Source organism: Aquarana catesbeiana, linkage group LG09 (assembly GCF_042186555.1).
Source record: "Aquarana catesbeiana isolate 2022-GZ linkage group LG09, ASM4218655v1, whole genome shotgun sequence".
NCBI lineage: Eukaryota > Metazoa > Chordata > Amphibia > Anura > Ranidae > Aquarana > Aquarana catesbeiana.
Window position 1 is genome coordinate 201,915,507 of NC_133332.1, and position 20,281 is coordinate 201,935,787.

Consider the following 20,281-nt stretch of genomic DNA (forward strand, 5'->3'; position numbering starts at 1 on the left):
TTTGGTTATAGCCGAACAATGGAGAGAAATTTCCCTTTGAACTGGATCTGTACAGAGGGACTGAAGAACAATGCCCTAGCTGAGATGAAAGGCAGGAAGAAAGTCCTGGGATTCAACACAGCATTGCAAAACCAAAGAGAGTTGCTTGGAGGATAAGGCTTTCAGTTCAGATACTCTGTGCCAAGGTGATGGCTACAAGAAACAACCCTGTGGGTGAAATTTCTCTGATGGGCTTAAACAGTAGTTTGGAATCTGAATACGATTCTCTCTGCGATTCAGAGTATCAGGGAAACGGACAGGGGGAGCTACATGGGAGACCCCCTTAAAAACAGTATTATTCACAGCGTGAGAGTCCAGTGGTCTCTAACATAGAAGGCGAAGAAACTTGAGCCAGTCGCTGATCAAAACTTGGCTGTAAGAAGACGAAAATGAATACTCTAAGGAAATTCCAGGTTTGAAAGCCCTGAGACTCAACACCAAGTGATGTATGCCTTCTATGTCTCATAAAAGACCTTGCGAGAAGTTGACCTGCTTTTAGCATTACAGAAATTGTAGACTCTGAGGTGCCCTTGTCCCTCAGAGCCTGGGCTTCATCTGCCATGCCAGTAAAACTAGTGTCTATGAAGCAGGATAGAAAATTAGTCCTTGAGACAGAAGATGCTGCTGATTTGATACAGAGCATCTGCAAGGAGTCTTGGCAGGTCCGTGTACAACATCCACTTGGGCCAGTCTGGAGCAATGAGGGTCACTAGTATGCCCTCTATATTGATATTGGGAGAAGGCGAGGAAGAAGTTTTCACAGGAGTGCTCGATTGGAGATCTGAGGAACTGTGCAGTGACATAGGTAGATTGGAGATGGGAAACTGAAGGGGGGTGCAGGGAGCGAAACCTGTTTGTAGCCCAGCGACACAACCTCCTACACCCAAGCGTCTGAGATGCAAGCTGTACAAGTGCATGAAGGTTAAAAAAAAATGTCCACCTACTCTGAGAATAGAGATGTATCTTCATGCAGTGGAAGGTCCTTCTGAGGATTTGGCAGACATATAAAATAACAGGACTTGCAGGTGGACAGGGAGCCAGGCTTGGGGTAGTCACAACATGGGGGTTGAGGGAGTGAAGTAATGGGACATTTGTTAACATACAGGCAGCAGATTTTGCAGTCTGTCCTGTAGACTTCTTCCACTGGAGAAGATGGGAAGCTCTTGCCACCAGTAGCATTTTTACACTGGTTCTGTAGTCCCCTTATGCATATGCACTGACATGAAACCCATGTAAGAAAGAAGATGGGAGTCTTCCAGGAACTAGACGCAGCTAAAATTCAACACTGCAGTCATCAGCTCTGCACACAAGCAAAAAATCAACCTCAGCAGCAGTTAGATTTTGAGCTGTCAGACAGACATGGTCTGGCAAAGTAAGACCACAGCTCAGATCAAATGAGGAGTCTGGCCCAGCAGTGAGAATGGAGCCTTTTAAAAGGACTTCTAACTGCTAACTAATTGGGTCCTCCTAAAGACAGGTGCATCTTCTACCAGAATAGTAAGCGCCTTGTTAAGGTAAAACACTGGATCCACAGTGGAAATGGGACCACCTTGGCACAAAATGGATACAAGGCTAATAAATGTTAAGGGGATCAAAGAGCTTGTCAGGATGTTTCCAATCTATATGGAAAAAGAATTGGGGAAAAATGGGTGCAAAGCGGAAAACCTCCTAAGCTGCAAAGATTTTAACAACCTGAGGCTGGAAATGGCACTAGTAAAAAACGGGCTGTTCTGCTAGTTTTCAGAGTATTGCACCTTGCATCAATAAGAGCCAACAGTTTACTTTTTTAAATTCGGGAGTAATAACAGTAGATTGCTCTTGCAACAAAAGGGAAAGGCTCATCCGTCAAGGACTGGAACGACTCTGAAACAGACAGTTAGGCAAAGGCTCAGAAACCACGAAGGCCATGGGAAAATCAGATACAGAAACTGCTGAAGAGAGAGCAGGAGTGTAACCAGTGGTGGTAAGGCAACATAGCCCCAGGGTAAGAGACAAGGCCTCAGGTACTCACAAATCCTGGACAGCTGAAGTAACCAAGTCAATATAGTAGGACAGAAGGAATGGAACGAAGTTCCACACTCCCCTCTTTCAAACAGCTATATGGCAAGAAACTGAGTGTGGAGCATGACACTAGACCCCACCACCGCATGTCTGTGCTCCCTACCCCAGCTTTAACTCCTTCTTCTGCATTAAAACCTACAGGAACTTGAGAAAAAAAAAAGGTGCCCAGTGACCCTAGTAATTGAGCTGATCCTTGTGCTTGGCCTGACCACCCTCCTCACTAAGTGGGTTTCAGGGGCAGGGCAAATGTTGAGGCACTGGCTCTGGACCTGGAAAGTGCTCTGCAGCTAAATGGAGTCTGAAAAGCACTCTACATTAGACTCTGTGCCCAAAGGTCACTTCCAAGTCTATCATTACATGATGTGGAACTCCAAAGTCAGGCAAAAGATGGCTGCCCCAAAGAAGCTGCTTTAGAAGAGCTGAAACTCCAGCTGCGATGTAGAGTCTTCATTAAAGGTGGTAGCAAAAACTCATTGAACTTTAACACGGCAGAACTGTAGAAAAATCTATCCTCCTAGAACACCAACAAAAAACAGAGGCATGCTGGTAGCAAGATGGTTATTCTGCATTAGCCCTATGTTTGCGTTTGTTTTGCCAGTATCCAATTCTCCCATAGGTGGCACTATAACCAGAAGGTTTAAGACTTCCCGCCTTCCTGTATTACAGAGAACTTGTGATTGGGTTGCATGTTATTTCATTCCAACTATTTTTGACACATGTCTATGGGAGAAGAGAAATATATTCCTTGTCTCTGGAGGATTAGAGACAGGTCCTTGATGATTTTTTTTTTTTTTTTTTTTTTTTTTTTTTTTAGAATGGTTGCAAAAGTCCTCCAATTTGTCAGTATAGTCATAGGGAGAGGTGGGATGTGCTCTCTGATGCCTCCTGATGGTGATGCCATGAATTTGTGCCTTTTTTACAGGGTGGACATTGTGCATCTCACCCTTTATAATCTGGGGGTACTGAGTAAGAAGAAATACTTTGATTTTGAGGAGATTGTGAACTTTGTGAACGAAAAGTGGGACCATCTGCAGCTTGGAAAGGTATGTTCGTGGCACAAAATGTATGGGTAGTGGTAAACAGGTAAAGCAGTAAGAATACTCACTCAAGACATGCTAGTAAGGTAAATTTGGCCCTAGTATGTATTCATGTGAGGTGGGGACCATAGATTGTAAGCTCCTTGAGGGCATGGACTGATGTGAGTGCTTAAATTGAAGGCTCATATGCAGTATCTCACAAGTGAGTACACTCCTCATTTTTTGTAAATATTTTATTATCTTTTTCATGTGACAACACTGAAGAAATTACACTTTGCTACAATGTAAAGTATTGAGTGTACAGCTTGTATAACAGTGTAAATTTGCTGTCCCTTCAAAATAACTCGACACACAGCCATTAATGTCTAAATCGCTGGCAACAACAGTGAGTACACCCCTAAGTGAAAATGTTCAAATTGGGCCCAAAGTGTCAATATTTTGTGTGGCCACCATTTATCTTCCAGCACTGCTTTAACTCTCTTGTTCATGGAGTTCACCAGAGCTTCACAGGTTGCCACTGGAGTCCTCTTCCACTCCTCAATAATGACATCACAGAGCTGGTGGATGTTGGAGACCTTGCGTGACTCTGCCTTTTGAGGATGCCCCACAGATGCGCAATAGGGTTCAGGTCTGGAGAAATGCTTGGCCAGTCCATCACCTTTTACCCTCTGCTTCTTTAGCAAGGCAGTGGTTATCTTGGAGGTGTGTTTTGGGTTTGTTATGTTGGAATACTGCCCTGCGGCCCAATCCCCAAAGGGAGGGGGATCATGCTCTGATTCAGTATGTCGCAGTACATGTTGGCATTCGTGGTACCCTTAATGAACTGTAGCTCCCCAGTGCCAGCAGCACTCATGCAGCCCCAGACCATGACACTCCTACCACCATGCCTGATTGTAGGCAAGACGCACTTGTCTTTTTGTACTCCTTACCTGGTTGCCGCCAAACACGCTTGACACCATCTGAACCAAATATGTTTATCTTGGTCTCATCAGACCACAGGACATGGTTCCAGTAATCCATGTCCTTAGTCTGCTTGTCTTCAGCAAACTGTTTGCGGGCTTTCTTGTGCATTGTCTTTAGAAGAGGCTTTCTTCTGGGACCACAGCCATGCAGACCAATTTGATGCAGTGTGCGGCGTATGGTCTAAGCACTGACAGGCTGACACCCCCCCCCAACCCCTGCAGCAATGCTGGCAGCACTCATACATAGATTTCCCACAGACCACCTCTGGATATGACGCTGAGCATATGCACCCAACTTCTTTGGTTGACCAAGGCGAGGCCTGTTCTGAGTGGAATCTGACCTGTTAAACCTCCTATATGGTCTTGGCCACCGTGCTGCAGATAAGTTTCATAGTCTTGACAATCTTCTTATAGCCTAGGCCATCTTTATGTAGAGCAACAATTTATTTTTTTCCAGATCCTCAGATCTTTGCCATGAGGTGCCATGTTGAACTTCCAGTGACCAGTATGAGGGAGAGAGAGCGATAACACCAAATTTAACACACCTGCTCCCCATTCACACCTGAGACCTTGTAACACTAACGAGTCACATGACATCGGGGAGGGAAAATGGCTAATTGGGCCCAATTTAGACATTTTCACTTAGGGGTGTACTCACTTTTGTTGCCAGCGGTTTAGACCTTAATGGATGTGTGTTGAGTTATTTTGAGGGGACAGCAAATTTACACTGTTATACAAGCTGTACATCACTACTTTACATTGTAGTAAAGTGTCATTTCTTCAGTGTTGTCACATGAAAAGATATATATTTCCAAAAATGTGAGGGGTGTACGCACTTTTGTGAGATACTGTAAATACCTGTAATTAATAAGGGAGGGCCCAAAAACTGGATGTCTGTTTAGGCACCTCCTTGTTTTGGCTTTTGAAAAAAGTATTGAGATATTTTGGTCTCTGTTATACTGTAGAGGGAATTTAGGATTTTTTTTTTTTTTCTCCTCTCAGACAAAAAGCAAGATGCCGGTAAATCTGGTTTTGTGAGCTTGCTTTGTGGCCATAGTCATTATAAATTTGGAAGTCAGGAGTTCTCAAACGGTAACTCCACTTTAGTGGGAAAAAAGCAACAAAAATAAAACAAAGGTGCTGTACAAAACGCCCCCCAGAAATGTAATTTCCTGCTTGTGTGATTGGCTTACTGATTTGCCCAGAAGTCTGTACTAAAGTCATATTTTGGGCATCCCCTGCAATAAAAAGGTAATTTTGGTGAGATACACCCAAAGGAAAATGTCTAAAGGGATGCTGACCTTGTCACTTGGAACCTAGCAAGTGCAGCAACTGATTGATTATAAAATCCCTCACCCTCACATTCGTTTTGCACATGCACAAACTGGCTATTTCTTCAGAATAACAAAAGGTAGAAGTCTAAAGGGATTTTAACAAACTTTGTTGCAATGTACATAGATCACCCAGAGGGAATGTTGTGGGGGTTTTTGTTTCTCAACAAAAGTTACTCTTTAGACTAGAGCATCTCTTCCAGGCTGTGACTTACAAGTATTCCTGTCAGACAACTCCAGACTGCCACCTTGTGTTTTAAATCCATACAACGCCTCTTACAAATGCCTCCAACTAAAGCACTTTCATGAAAGAAACCTAGAACTATCATTGTTGACTACCTTCTAAAAATGCTAGTTTCTTGACTGTCACATTAACCCCCATGGCTTCAGTACTTTGAATCGGTGACCCAGAACATTTCTGCAGATCAGAGAAACTATGATGGAATTCTTTTTCAGGGTTCATGACGGCCAGGCAACTGGCATTTTTTAGATGTCACAGGTCAGCAGTGGTTTATATATCTTTTGACAAGTTCCCTTATTAGATGGATATACAGTATGCTCCTAGGTGGGTGGTTTTAATCTGTCATAAAAATGGGGACTATGCTGACAAAGATCTGGCTTTTTAATTTTCTCATGCGGTTTCCAGTCATTCAGCATTGGAGTCTCAGTTGCTCTTTCACTTTCAGTTCTTTTAGTTCTTGTCCCACTGCTCAAAGAATATACACAGGAGGGAGGTGGTTATGTGAATTTTCATCTGTGTCTATTTACTACAATGTGGAAAAACGCACAGCAGGAAAAGAACCTGCTAGTTTATACTTATGAGCAATAAATGGCATAGGAAGGAGAAGGTAATCCCAGCATTCCAATGTGGAGGATGGGACAGTAAAGGGACTATTCTGGTTTTCCTCCCACTAAGTTTACAAAGAAAAATGTTAATGGGTGCCCATGTCCCAGTGACCTGTGACGCCCAAAAACAATCTGCTTCATCATCCTCATTTCTCAAAGGGGGAAAAAAAGGAAAAAAAAGCATAACGCTGTTTTGGCTGACCACACCTGAGTTGACTCATCATACATCTGTATTTCTAGCTCTCTGTCACTCCACCTGAAGACCGAGGACAACACCTACTGGAGGCATTAAACAGCTATAAAAGCCGGTGAGCCGTCTGTATAATCTTCCTTACCAAGAGCTAAGCTACATGGGCTATGTTAATTTCTTGTCACTTATGCCCGGTACACACGATCCGATTATCGGACGAATGATCGTCCATTTTTTTTTTTTTTGCATGCTAATCTCGCGTTGAATCTGAGTTTACTAAAGTCACAAAAATTCCCTTACGACAGATTAAAAATTCAGAAGTGATGCCATGTGTTGTAATGCATTTTTATTGCATTTTCGAACGATAGCTGTGCTGATTAAACGAAAATCGTAGGATCTGGCATCGTACGAAAAAATTTTCTGTGCATGTCCAATAGAATAATATCGGATGAACTGTCCTGATCGGTTCTCTAAAGCTCGGTACTAACGATCCGATTATCGTACGACCGATTCGAATGCAGCATTTTCCGCACTATTTTCGGATCGTATGTACGGGGCTTGGGATTAAACTGCTGATTTGCAGTCTCCTGTATGAGTTATGCCGGCCATACACTGTTCGAATTTCGAAAGAATTTTCTTTCGAAAATCGTATCTAAGAATTTTCGTACGAATTTCACACCATTAGTGGGCCGCAGCAATGGCCGATTTTTCGTGCAGCAATCAAATTTGAGGAATCGGACATGTTTGAAATTTTTAGACAAACGATTTTCTAATCAATGATGGGAGAATTGTGCGAGAAATGTAATAAGAAAGGAAAATTTACGGAGAGAAAAGATTCCCGGGCCACAAATTCTTTTCTGTAGCAACATGAGGTGAAATTGAAGGTTTGGTTGGCCGAATTTTGAAAATCAATGGTGGCACCATCGGATCACAAACGAACTTTCTGATTTTGAGAAGAAAATTCATTCTAAATTTGACCATGTATGGCCTGCTTAAGATCTACACAGATGATATTTGGTAGCTCAGTCCTAAAGCTGCTAGTGATTAATCTTTACGTGTAGCAAATGATCGCTGATGGCTCCCGTGGAATTAGCTGCATGTACAACGTAGTATGTGGTAGCGATCAATCTCGCATGATTACATAATGCCCCATTCAGGTGTAATTGAGCTGTACAGACTGCTACTTGTGTTAATTTCTAGAGACACTAGTAGCAGGATTGAGCTGCTAAAATATCTTGTACTTTTCTCACCAATGCAGGTTACTGCCAGTAAGTGGTTCAATCCTTCTTTTTTTTTCTTTTTTTTTTTTTTTTTTTTTTTTCTTGCTATTTAGAGTCAGTTTGCTATTGTGTTTTAGAAATCTTCACTAAATTTAAGTTAATATTTATTTGTAGGCTAGGCTGGAGAGGTTTCAGAATTTGGAGCACATATGAGGTGCACATGTAAAGGGATGCAGTGGAGTGTGTATGCCAGAAGTTGCTGGGTTATACCCCCAAATCTTTGGACTGCGAGTTCAGCTGCTGTTATCCCTCCTTGGAGACAGTCAAATTTTTAAAAATTCTTGCAGTGGGGCCAATACTTTTCTTGTAGGTCACAGGACTGCACTTTGTTCTGTGCTCCTGCTACCTGTATTTAGCCAGCAGCGGCCCAAAGCCCTCTGTTAACTGACGTCACCCAGCCCTTCTTGACTCTGAAGAGATGCCAAATTTAATGTCAGGATTCACCCAGATGCTTGGACTGCCAGCTGGCACAGCCTCTCAGAGCACAGATGATAGCCTGAGCCAGCCACTCCCTCCACAGTCCAGCCCTCCAGTAAGCGTGGGGCAGAGCAGAGAGCGGTAATTTACAGTCATCGGCGCTCTGCTCACTGATGATCAAGAACCAAGTGACCAGTGGTCTTTTATCGCTTAGTTCTCGGTCTTGGAGGCGATGGGGGACAGATGCAGTATTAGAGCGATGCTGCATCCACCTAGGTAAATGTACAAGTTTTTTTTTTTTTTTAATTCCATACTTCTCTCTTTCATTTCCAATCATTTTTATTCTTTTACGAAGGTATGTGATGCAAATTTGAACTTTCATTCAAATGAGAAAGTGGATATCACCATTATGCCGTGTACACACGATTAGACTTCTCGTCGGAAAAAGATATGATGGCTTTTCCAACGGGATTCCACTCAAGCTTGCCTTGCATACACACGGTCACACAAAACTTCGCTGAACTTTTGACCGTCACGAACGCGGTGACGTACAACACTACGTCGAGCCGAGAAAATTAAGTTCATTGTTTCTGAGCATGCGTAGGAATTTTGCGCGTTGGAATTGCTACAGACGATCAATCCCATTTTCGGATAGGAACTTTTTCCGACTGAAAATTTGAGAACATGCTCTCTTTTGCTGGCTGGATTTCGGCCAGCAAAAGTCCGATGGAGCATACACACGGTCGTATTTTCCGACCCAAAAGCTCTCATCAGTCTTTTGCTGGCCAAATTTGCGATCGTGTGTACGCTGCATAACAGTACAAAGGAATTGTTGCCAGTATAAAAATGTGCAATATTACAGGATACACATGAGGTACATCCACAAAACGGGGAACAGATTAGATAGGTGGATCCCAGAATATGGCATCTTGTGCGGACCACTGGCTAAAAGGCCCTATAGAAAGCTTCATACTTCTAATGTAAAAAGTCCAAAAGTGGGCAAGACAGAAAAATGTGTGAAGACCATAACGGTGGCAATGCTCTTCCTTGTGCAGTCCTGTGAGGAGCATTGCTACATATATAGGTGATATGTTCTAAAGTCTGTCTGGGCACTCTTCCCTTCTTCTTCTATTCTATCGAGATATAGATATTCAAATTCATTCTCTAGGTTTAACCTTTTGAAATGTGGAAGGTTGTGAAGGATAGATGCTTTAGCTGGTCTGGAGGTGTGGGGCTCCTTATTTTTTATTGTGAAGTGATTAACGGCCTTTGTGACCTTCATATCAAACCTATATTTCAGGTTTCTCTGTGGCAAAGAGATCAAGAGGAAAAAGTGCATCTTCAGATTGAGGATAAGAGTGCCACCCAGCCCGCCTGGAAAACTCCTACCAGACAAACTTTTGGGCCAGGCAGACCGCAGACCTGGAGGTGAAGTTAAAAAGAAGGGAAGGAGCAAGTATACCCTCAAAGACAGGTATTCTTTCTGTTCTAGTAGTGTTCTCCTCTCGAATAAAATAATCCTGCCAAAGCCCTCCTATTAAAGAACACTGGTCTAAGTAAAAAAGATGATTTTTTTTTTTTTTTGTGTAAAAACAATTGATAAAAACCATAGAGCACAGCTAGAACAGGTTTTCTGGTATTTGGGTGAAAGGAGGACATAAAATAAAATAAAAGTAATTGTTTTACAAGTGAGTTATGGAATTTCTGTACTAATGTTGTCATGTGATCCATAAGCATGCAAATGGCAATTATCAGAGTGTTTTGTACACAATCACTGAGTGAGTCTTGTTCTTATTACAGCTTGCTGCCTCATGACTGCCAGCAACAGAAGAGGAGAGGCGTTCAGCGGAAGCAGTCGGGGTTCCTCCTTGAGGACGCCATCCCCAGTGTCAGTACTTTTTCACATAAACCTAATGTAGAGCTAGCTGCATCTGGGATCTTTCTCAGAGAATGATGCTAAATGATTCTGAACATGGAGGCCAGTTTATAAAAACCTAGAAAAAAAAGTTTGTTTGTGCTGCATCCCACAATGCAATGGGTTGCTAAGACATTTGTATTGCCTGGTGGCATGCAGGAGATGGAGCATGCATTAAAGTGTTACTAAACCCAGGACCCTGCATTCACTATATCGAGTCGTACACAGAACATGGAAATGCAATTGTTTTAGTAAATCTAAATTGCCAAATACCTTTTTTCACCAGCAGTTAAAGCAGTCTTGTGACCTCTATCAGTGTCTGGCAGAGCACTGGTTAAAGTTTGTAGGAGGCGTTTTAATTTTCTTATGACTGTCCTATGAGGCTTCATGACTCCTGACCCTCTGTCTGGACAGTTCTGATTGGATCTGTGCTGATCACATGTACCCTCCCAAAAAACAAAAACAAAAAACTCTGCACATGCACAGTTTGGTGTGTATTGCTAGAGTGCCTTCTATCAGCAGATGGATTGGGGACAGTAAAAGAAGGTGAGGATCAGAGAAGACAGAGTCAAACAGCCTTTTTACACCATGTGTATTAATACCTTAGGTTCCACAGTGAGTATAACCAGAATGCTTTACTGCATATACAGACTGATTTGATTGTTGTGGGTTTAGTAACACTAACTTTATAGATGGGTCAAAAATCAACTGATTCAGCAAGGACTGGATACGTTTCAATCCATCTATGCTCAAGATACACAAGATTTACAATTTTTCTTTAGGTTTACCAAAACCATATAATATGAGGTCAAACTAAAACACTTTCAATTTGTATACAATAAGGCAGACCCTTACACTATATGTAGTTGAAGGTAAATCTAAAGGAAATTGAACAAGAAAGTTGTACAAAATATCGCCAGTTTTAGTTGATGAGTCTCCGTTGTCAGAATACAATAGCACAGCGGGGAAGATTCCTTTATCCACCTCACTTGTGTGGCTGGGGGAATCCATTTTGTGTGTGGTGTGGTGTGGTTTCTTTTTCTTTAATCGTACATCACGGGACACAGAGCCATAGTAATTACTATGTGGGTTATAGTCCACCTTCAGGTGCTGGACACTGGCACACCTTAAACAGGAAGTTGCCTACCTACATAACCCCTCCCACTACTGGGAGTATCTAATTTTTTTTTCTCCAGTGTCTAAGGTGTTGGTCACGAGTAAAGATGTGCTGTGCTGAGCTCCACTGGAGCATTCCTTGCTGGGGCTAGCCATGCAGCCGGATTCATTCAAAGTGTCTTTTTGGCCCAATTGAATGCTACCTGGGCCTCGTCCAAATAAACAAGGTTTTGCCTGTAAACGCTTCTTCTCTTGTTAGAGCTGGACCCCCAGGATCCAGTACTTTTGGTATTAAGGCCATAATGTTTTACTGGCGGTGGTGCTATTACAGGTCCAGGTTTGTGGGTTTCCCTGAGGGTCCCCAGCTCCTGAAGGTTTGTTAATGGAACCCACCGTGAAGGGTCAAAATTGGGTCTGTTTGGTTTTAACACAGAAAACCCTGCGGCAGGAAAGATAAGTGGAGTTTTCTAAGAAAATTTTGAATTTTCTTATGAATGTCTCCTTTAATTTAGTGAATGTTGTCATGTCTATGTCACCACTGGGGGCTGTATAGAGCACATACCTTCTCACGCTTCGTCAGAGCTCACGTTGTGTCCGGAACAGCTTCCTTTCCTCCAGCCAGCAGCAGACCTCCGGTAAGTCTGGGGGGGTTTCACTCCCTACCAGACGCCCCCACCTGTGCTGTTTTCTCCCCCTCTTCAAGAGAAAGAAGTGCCAGGAGAAAAACAATTTAAAAAAATGAACGGCACGCCGCCCTACTCTGCGGCTTCCAGGCTTCTTCCTCGCCATTTCCCCCCCTCACTGTACGATCCCTTAGGATCAGAGGCCCGGAGAGAGGAGGGGGGGCCTTAGGCGATGGAGGGGGGGGGTGGGGCACAGCGCATCGTTGGCGTCCTCCAACATCCAGCGCAAGAGTTTTTTTTAAAAGCCCCATGGTTACTGCTGCAAGCTGCGGAGGGGCATGAAAGGGGTTTGGTGACACAGGCATTCCTTTTGACACATTTACTATCAGGCTGAGCATTAATAGCGGCGGCAGTGGCTGACTATTGCTCAAGCAATGGATGCGATTTCTTCTGGTTGTACCTCTGCTTTGTGCATCGGGCTATGTTCAGAAGGGGGGTTGAAACATTCCCCAAAAAAGGAGCTAAAAGCGTCTCCCTCAAGCTCTGGAGAGAAGACTACTCTACAAATGGCATCTTCCCCTGAGAGGGGGTGGCTGATCAGAATGAGCATCGGGGCCATGAAATATTTTCAACACTGCAGCCCCTGTTCATTTTACTCTTTTTCCTCAGCCATGGTAGGTTTTTAAAAAAAAAAAAAAAAAAAGTTTAGCGACTTTAATCACCTTCCCAGTGTGGTCAAGATGCGACAGGTTCTCTGCCGTTTTCCTAGGACCCTCAGACTGAGGAACTAGGGTCAGGAGAAGACCAATTCCCTCAGGGGACCGTGATGAAGCTGATGACTCCTCTTCTGAGGTGTCAAATGCGGGAGAGTCAGCTTTCACAATCTATAAGATCGATGGTACAATTTCTTGCTGAATGATCCGCTCCACATTTATGTACCCTTAACTGAGTGTTTGGGTTCGCTAAAGCCTTCTCAAAGCTGTGCATGCTTTTTCCTGTCCATTCTTTGTTGGAAAAGTTTTTTTGTATCTGGAGGATCACCCAGATGAGCATTATTTTCCTTCTTAAAAGTTTTCACACTTTATCCTATGGTAGAGAAATTTCACTAAGTAGGGTATACCAGCAATTAATGCTACTATATCCTTTGTGAGTAAGTTTGACTTGTCCGGTAGACAATACTCAAGTACTTAGGGATCCAATGGATAAAAGGTTGGAATTCCTTTTTAAAAAAACAAAAACACTTTTTTATTCTCTGGCAGGTTGAGTGTCTCAGCCTGTGCTGACAGTAATTGGTTAATCATTGAAAGACCAGTTTAAACAGGTGTTCAAGGTTATCCTGCTCAGCAGGTCCAGGAGGCAGCTTTATGTTTGCAATAGTTGCTATGACAAATTCTATCCTTTAGGCCTTGCACCCTTCGCTAAGCGTCATGCAAGAAGCTCCTGGCTAGTCTTCCTTTTTGCAGTGAAACAGCTAACAGCTATGGGGATAGTTTGGATAATATGTCCAAAGAATTTCTAGTAAAAGAAAGATACCCCTTTTGCCAATTAAGTGAAGGAGTAAATGTATTTTTATTTCAAAGCTCCTTCTTCTGTGCCAGGGGCATCAGCCTCCAGGCAGTCACGATGGCTTCTGCCGCCAGGTTCAAAGGGTAATCCTCAGGGTTAACCCCAGGGACAAAAGAGGTCTTGGGGGAGGAAGCCTACAAGATACTGTAGCCTCCTTATGAGGAGGTGCCCCCACTTGCTCAATAGGGAGAATTCTTCTGCAGTTCTCAAGGATCTGGCAGAAGGAGTGTCAAGACGAATGGGGGACTTCCTCAATAGCTCCAAGGTACAAACTGGAGTTCCAAATAGTTTTCGTCTCCTTGTTTTCTCAGATCATACGTGCATAAGGATCCAGAGAAAAAAATCCTTCGCCCCCAAGCAGAGGCTGAGGTTTGGTTAAATCCAAATGGACATTCTGGATCTCAAAAATCTAAAATTCAATTCCTAAATATAGGAGGAGAATTTCTGGCGTCAATCGATGTCAGAGATGCATATCTCCATATTTCCTCGCTCACTAGTAATATTCAAAGTGGGAAATCTTAATTTTCAGTGTCTAGCTCTGCTTTCCAATCTAGCTGCTGCACCTCGAGTACAAAGATTCTGGCTCCTCCGCTTCTAGCCAGATTGAGGGCCCAAGGTATAACTATTATGGTTTACCTAGTCGAACTGTTCTTGATAGACCAGTCGGTAGCCCACTTAGACAAAAGTATGGTCACCACATTCGACTACCTGGAATATCTAGGTCGGATTCTCAACCTAGGAGGAATCTTCTTTAAAACCATGAAGAAAATACTTGGGTCTGATCATAGGTACACCCAGAAAAGGGTATTCGTACCCCAGGCAAAGATCAGCGCCATAAAGGAACTGATTTAGGTAGTTGAAGAAAGATGAATTTCTCTTCTTCAACTTTTGCATGAGGTTGTTGGGAAAGATGGTGGCTTCATTCAAGGCTGTTCCTTATGCTCAGTTTCATTCTAGACTGCTGCAAAACCGTATCCTATCAGTTTGAAACAAAGGGTTCAAGCTCTACATTCCCAATGAGTATGACTCCAAAGCCTACGGCCACATCACTCTGATAACGCCCGATCTCGTCTGATCTTGGTGGCTAAGCAGGGTCGGGCCTGGTTAGTAGCAGGATGAAAGACCACCTAGAAATACCAGGTGCTGTAGGCAGGGTGTGCCGGAGCCTCAGTTTATGGTTAAACATCCCAAATTCTGCAAAGGGGAAAATCCTTCCTTCAGTTAACTGGGAAATAGTAACCACATATGCCAACCTTTTTTTGTTTATGTTGGGGGACAGTCCTGAAAGAGGCAGCTGTCCAAGAGACGTGGCCCAGATCAGAAATGGCCTTGCCCATTAACATTTTAGAAATTCAGGCAGAGCACTTGGTCCCGAGGGCCTGAACGTTCAGTTTAAGGTATTGTCCTGCCAGGATTCAATCAGTCTATGCCACAGCAATGGCCTGTATTAATCACCAAGGGGGCACAAGAATTTGTGCAGCCCAGAGAAAGGTGAATCATATCTTATCTTGGGCAGAAAACAATGTACTTTGCCTATCGGCAGTCTTCATTCTAGGAATAGAAAATTGGCGGGCGGACTACTTGAGTCGCCAGCAGTTGTTCCCAGGAGAATGGTTCCTTCACCCCGATATCTTCCTGTCAATATGTCAAGGATGGGGGATCCCAGACAGATCTGTTTGCATCCAGGTTCAACAAGGAAATCAACAACTTTGTGTCAAGAACAAAGGATCTGCTAGCATGCGGAACAGATGCCTTGCTATTCCTGTGGAATCGGTTCTCACTGATTTGTGCATTCCCTTCTATTCTGCCTGCGTCCACGACTTCTTCACAGGATCAAGCAAGAAGGGAAGCTGTTGATTCTTGTGACCCCCCCCCCCTCCCCCCAGCGGGGTCCAGGAAATCTTGGTATGCAGAGATTGTAGAGATGGCAGTAGGGGACCCATGGACCCTACCTTCACGGCCAGACCTTCTTTAGCAAGGTCCGGAGTTTCATCCTACTTTACAAATGCTAAATTTAATGGTTTGGCTATTGAGACCCACACTCTGAAGAAGCGTGGGCTGTCAGGTGCGGTAGTTTTCTACCTTTGGTTAATGCAAGGGAGCCGGCCTCCATGGTTATATATTATATTATGGAGTCTGGGAAACATATGTCTCCTGGTGTGTACTGAGCTTCCTGAGTTTCCTGAGCTGCACCTCAGGAAATAAGTCAAGGTAGAGTCCTTGACTTTTCTGCAGATGGGGTGAGAAATTAAGCTGGCCTTGAGTGCTTTCTAAGGACAGGTCTCGGCCTTATCGGTATTATTTCAACTACCACTTGCTTCACATTCTTTGGTTCATAACTTTATTCAGGGGGTAACACAGCTTAATCTCCGGTTAGGTAAACTCTGAACCCTTGGGACTTGAATTTAGTTTTGTCGGCATTACAAAACAGCCTTTTTTTGGGCCGATGCGACATATTCCCTTGGTCGTTTTTTGACAACTTTTTTCTGGTAACCATATCTGCTGCAAGAAGGGTATCAGTATTGGCTGCTCTTTCTTGTAAAGAGCCATATTTTTATTGTTCAAGGATAAGGTAGTATTGCGTCCTCATCCTAATCAGGTTTTTATCTAAACCAGGATATTATTCTACCTTCATTTTTCCAGAACTCTGTTCTTTGGAAGAAAAATCACTACATTCTCTTGATGTGGTGAGAGCAGTCAATGTCTATTTAAAGGCGATTGCTCAGATTTGGAAAACTGATGTTTTATTTGTATTGCCTGAAGGTCCTAAAAGAGGACAGGCAGCATCGAAATCTACTATTTCTAAATGGATTTGACAAGTAATCGTTCAAGCCTGTGGTTTAAAGAGGTAGTTCTACCCTCTCAAATCAACACGCACTGCTCTAGGGCTGTTAGTGCCTCATGGGCAGTGCATCACCAAGCCTGCATGGCTCAATTCTGCAAGGCCGCAACTTGGTCTTCAATCCATACATTTACCAGATTCTATCTGGTGGATGTAAAAAGACATAAGGATGTCGCCTTAGGGCGCAGTGTACTGCAGGCAGCAGTATAAATCCTCTGATCTCATGGTGCCCTACTTGGTTGTGTCTCCCTCCCCTCAGTTGGCATTGCTCTGGGACATCCCACGTAGTAATTACCATGGCTCTGTGTCCCATGATGTACGATTAAAGAAAATAGGATTTTTATAACAGCTTATCTGTAAAATCCTTCTTTTCTTTTGAAGTACATCACGGGACACAGGTCCTGCCCCTCTTTCTAGTATACACGTGTATTGCTTTGCTACAAAACTGAGATACTCCCAGTAGTGGGAGGGGTTATATAGGGAGGCAACTTCCTGTTTAGGGTGTGCCGGTGTCCAGCACCTGAAGGTGGACTATAACCCACATAGTAATTACTATGGCTCTGTGTCCCGTGTTGTACTTCAAAAGAAAAGTATTTTACAGGTAAACTGTTTATAAGAATCCCTATGGTGGTGTGTGTTTTTTTTTTTTTTTTTTTTTTTTTTTTTTTTTAAATGTATGGCCATCCTTGCTTTCAGGGGATGGGGACTGACAGATGCTGTACATGTACCGCCACATTATGGTCTCTGCTCTGAGATATTACTTTGTGCTCCCTTTTCAAACTGATAGGTTTAATTTAAACATACCATTTCAAAATACAGTAAAATCTTTGTAGTAGAACCAGGCTCTCTCTACTTCCCTCTGCATTTCTTCTCCTTGTTACTAATCTATTGTTACTGCTGCTACCTAATAGTACAAAGTGAATGCTGCTCTCATGTATGGTGTACTCACCCCTTACCCTCTCTATATTGCAGAGTGATTTCACCTCAGCATGGAGCACCAACCACCACCTGGCCAGCATCTTTGATTTCACGTTGGATGAGATTCAAAGCCTGAAAAGGTGAGTTAAACTAGACCAGTCAAATTATTATTGTTATAAGAGATTTATATAGCGCCAACAGTTTACGCAGCGCTTTACAATCTATTGTGCCCTCCCAGTGCAGGGAGCCGTTCGCTATAATGGCATGTAAAATGTAACAGGCTGGTAGTACCCCAGTTGATCGCTCAACTAGGGTACATTCAGCCTGCCCACACATGGTTTGACTCTTGGCTGGTCCCTGCTGTACCGTCTGAGATTCAAACAGCCTGAACAGTCTGTGGGCGGCTTTAGATAACAAAGTAACTGACCTGTGCCCTGCATTGAATGTTTGGGTGATGTTTGTAAAGTTTTTTTTAATTTATAAATATGTATAACATTTTTATTTTTCTCTACATCCTAAATATTTTATAGTACTCTCTCCTATTCATTTTTTTTTTTTTTCCCCCCAGTGCGAGTTCTGGGCAAAATTTCACCTCTGATTTGGACTCAAATGATGGGGCCAGCACGTCTGGCTCTGCCTCCACCTGCCTATCATACGAGTCACGGTAAGTGATGTGGATGTCTGTAGAAACCCCTACCAGCTAAGGAAAAGCAGATTGTGTTACTAACCAAGTTGTAGAAGTCGTCTACATATTAGTAAAAGGACAATTTGTTTCCTTCGTCAATGGCTTCACTATCTGTTTTTATTGCATTTTGTCTATGGATTCCAGATTTCCTTGTCTTTACTAATGCACTTTGCCTGCCATGCACACAAGACCTTGTGTAATATATTTTGGCCAGCTCCTATTTTAATCTGTTCCTTGATAACTGAATAGAAGTAGCTGGTGACTTCCCAAGGCCTGTAGGACCTATGATTTGCTGTAAATACATGAATCATTATGATATAGAAATAAATCTTGGCGCAGGTAAATGTAGAAAAGTAAAGTGCAGAGACTCCAAGTGGAGGAGTGGGTGGGAACACTCTCTAGTGGAGAAGGCAGGAACTTTGACAAAGATCTAGCCGCTACTATCCCCAGGAGAGATGGGGAATCCCCATGTAACTAAAAAATGACTTGGGTAGACTGATGGCTTTAAAGAGCACATGGGTAGCACAACTTTTTATTTATATTTTGTATGCTAGAAAAATGGCAAAACAATTTTGGCTAAGGAAAAGTAATGTTTGAACTAAATAAAAAAACTTGTCAGTGCAGAAACATGACTCGCTAAGACCCCATACACCCGATTTAGATTTTCTGCAGATTTTGTCTTAAGATTTACCAAACCATGTAGTGCAGGGGCCTGTCTGATTGCATACAAATTGAAACTCTTAAAGGGGTTGTAAACCCTCATGGTATTTCACCTTAATGCATTCTATGCATTAAGGTGAAAAACCTTCTGTGGTGCTGCAGCCCCCCCGAGCCCCCATTTTACTTACCTGACCCCGACCCTTCTCCGGCTGGGAATGAACACACCAGCTCTACCTGGTGTCTCATGTCCTGATTGGATAGATTGATAGCAGCGCAGCCATTGGCTCCGGCTGCTGTCAATCAAATCCAATGACGCGGCACGGAGTCCTGCATTCTGTGTGAGTGGACATAGATGGTTGTTCACCATGGAGAGCACTTCTCCAACATGGCCAGTCGATGCGGGGAGGAGCAACCAGCGCCGCTGAGGGACCCCGGAAGAGGATGATCGGGGTCACTTTGTGCAAATCTAACTGCACAGTGGAGGTAAGTATGGCATGTTTGTTTACAAAAAAAAAAATGAAAAAAAAAAATGAGGGTTTACAACCCCTTTAAGGTTTGACTTCATATTTTATGGTTTTGGTAATCTGAAGACACAAATCTACAGAATATCTAATAGTGTGTATGTGGTCTAAAGCCTTGTACACACGATCCGATTGTTGGCAGGGGATTGTCTGACAGACTGTTGTCCTAAAATCTGACCGTTTTGTATGCTCCATCTGAATTGTTGTCCAACTTTCGGCCAACAAATGGGTGGCAGGCTAGTAAATTTTCGGCGGACATCGGTCTGTTGTCTGATTTTTGTATCGTCAGTACACAAGTCCGTCACACAAAATTTGAAAGTACAAACCTGCATGCTCGGAATCCATGCTCACCAAACATGAAATTATCAAAAGGGGCCCAAAGGGTGGTGCTCAAGAGCTGAAATTCCTCAGTACGTCACTATGTTCGTGTTTGTTGGCCAACAATTGTGTGCCATTAGTATGCAAGAAAAGATCCTGGCACACGCCCTGAAGACAAATCAGACCCTCGGTTGGCCAGCAATCGCATCGTGTGTACGAGGCTTTAGAGTAGCCAAGTAAGGATGAGCAGGACAGCCCCAGAGTCTGCATCTTTAAAGGCAAGGTACAGCTTGTTTTGCTTGCGTCTCTCTAGCAAGGTTACTTTGTAGTATAAGCAAGGAAGCTGAGACCTCTGCAGTGTGTAAATGTGCTTTTACTATACAAAAATGCTGTACATACAAAACTATTACAATATTAGGAATACAAGACTGACAGATATCCATAACAAGCAAAATGCCTAGCAAATAAACAGCCTATGGTCTGTAACAGTAGAAATACACTTAAAAGTTACTTGACTCTGGTTACTGTGTAATCGTGATCTCTGTTGCTCCTGGAGACCAGGCACCTTCTTAGCTTATTACAGATTCTTCCTCCTGCTCTGGTGTTAATCCATGATGGGTGGCCTCCAGCTTATGCCTGGCAACCTTTTAAATAGCTCAGGCTGTTTGCTATAACAACCGACTAACAGTCATTCTTTCAGTTTGAGATGCCCTCTTACCTGTTTTACTGTAGCTTTAGAGACAATAGCCTATTCAAACTGTCAATTGGCTACAACAATGGTATCTACGTTCCCATTGTATCCAACAGCATTTGTTTGAGAAATTCTGTGTCTGAATGCTGTTCCAGTGTTATAATAAAAATAATCGTATTTTAACAAACTCAACACACAGCTGTGTAGGCTCCAGATTTCTGTCCTGATTGGTCACTGTAGGGTTCAAAGCAGCAGATGAATTT

The 20,281-nt window shown here is 43.1% G+C and overlaps 1 protein-coding gene and 1 pseudogene across 3 annotated transcripts in view; both read left to right on the forward strand.

Moving 5' to 3' along the window:
• PHF19 (PHD finger protein 19) overlaps window positions 1–20,281 on the forward strand; it is a 60,158-nt gene that overhangs the window by 33,842 nt on the left and 6,035 nt on the right. For 2 of the 3 annotated variants that reach the window (XM_073599554.1, XM_073599553.1), the window contains exons 9-14: window positions 3,023–3,143; window positions 6,517–6,584; window positions 9,464–9,637; window positions 9,964–10,051; window positions 17,198–17,283; window positions 17,712–17,807. In XM_073599554.1, the coding sequence (XP_073455655.1) occupies window positions 3,023–3,143; window positions 6,517–6,584; window positions 9,464–9,637; window positions 9,964–10,051; window positions 17,198–17,283; window positions 17,712–17,807 (633 nt within the window). Of the gene's footprint in view, window positions 1–3,022; window positions 3,144–6,516; window positions 6,585–9,463; window positions 9,638–9,963; window positions 10,052–17,197; window positions 17,284–17,711; window positions 17,812–20,281 lie in introns of those variants that run through there. The other variant, XM_073599555.1, reaches the window with a different exon arrangement.
• Window positions 14,417–14,535, forward strand: LOC141109170 (5S ribosomal RNA; annotated as a pseudogene).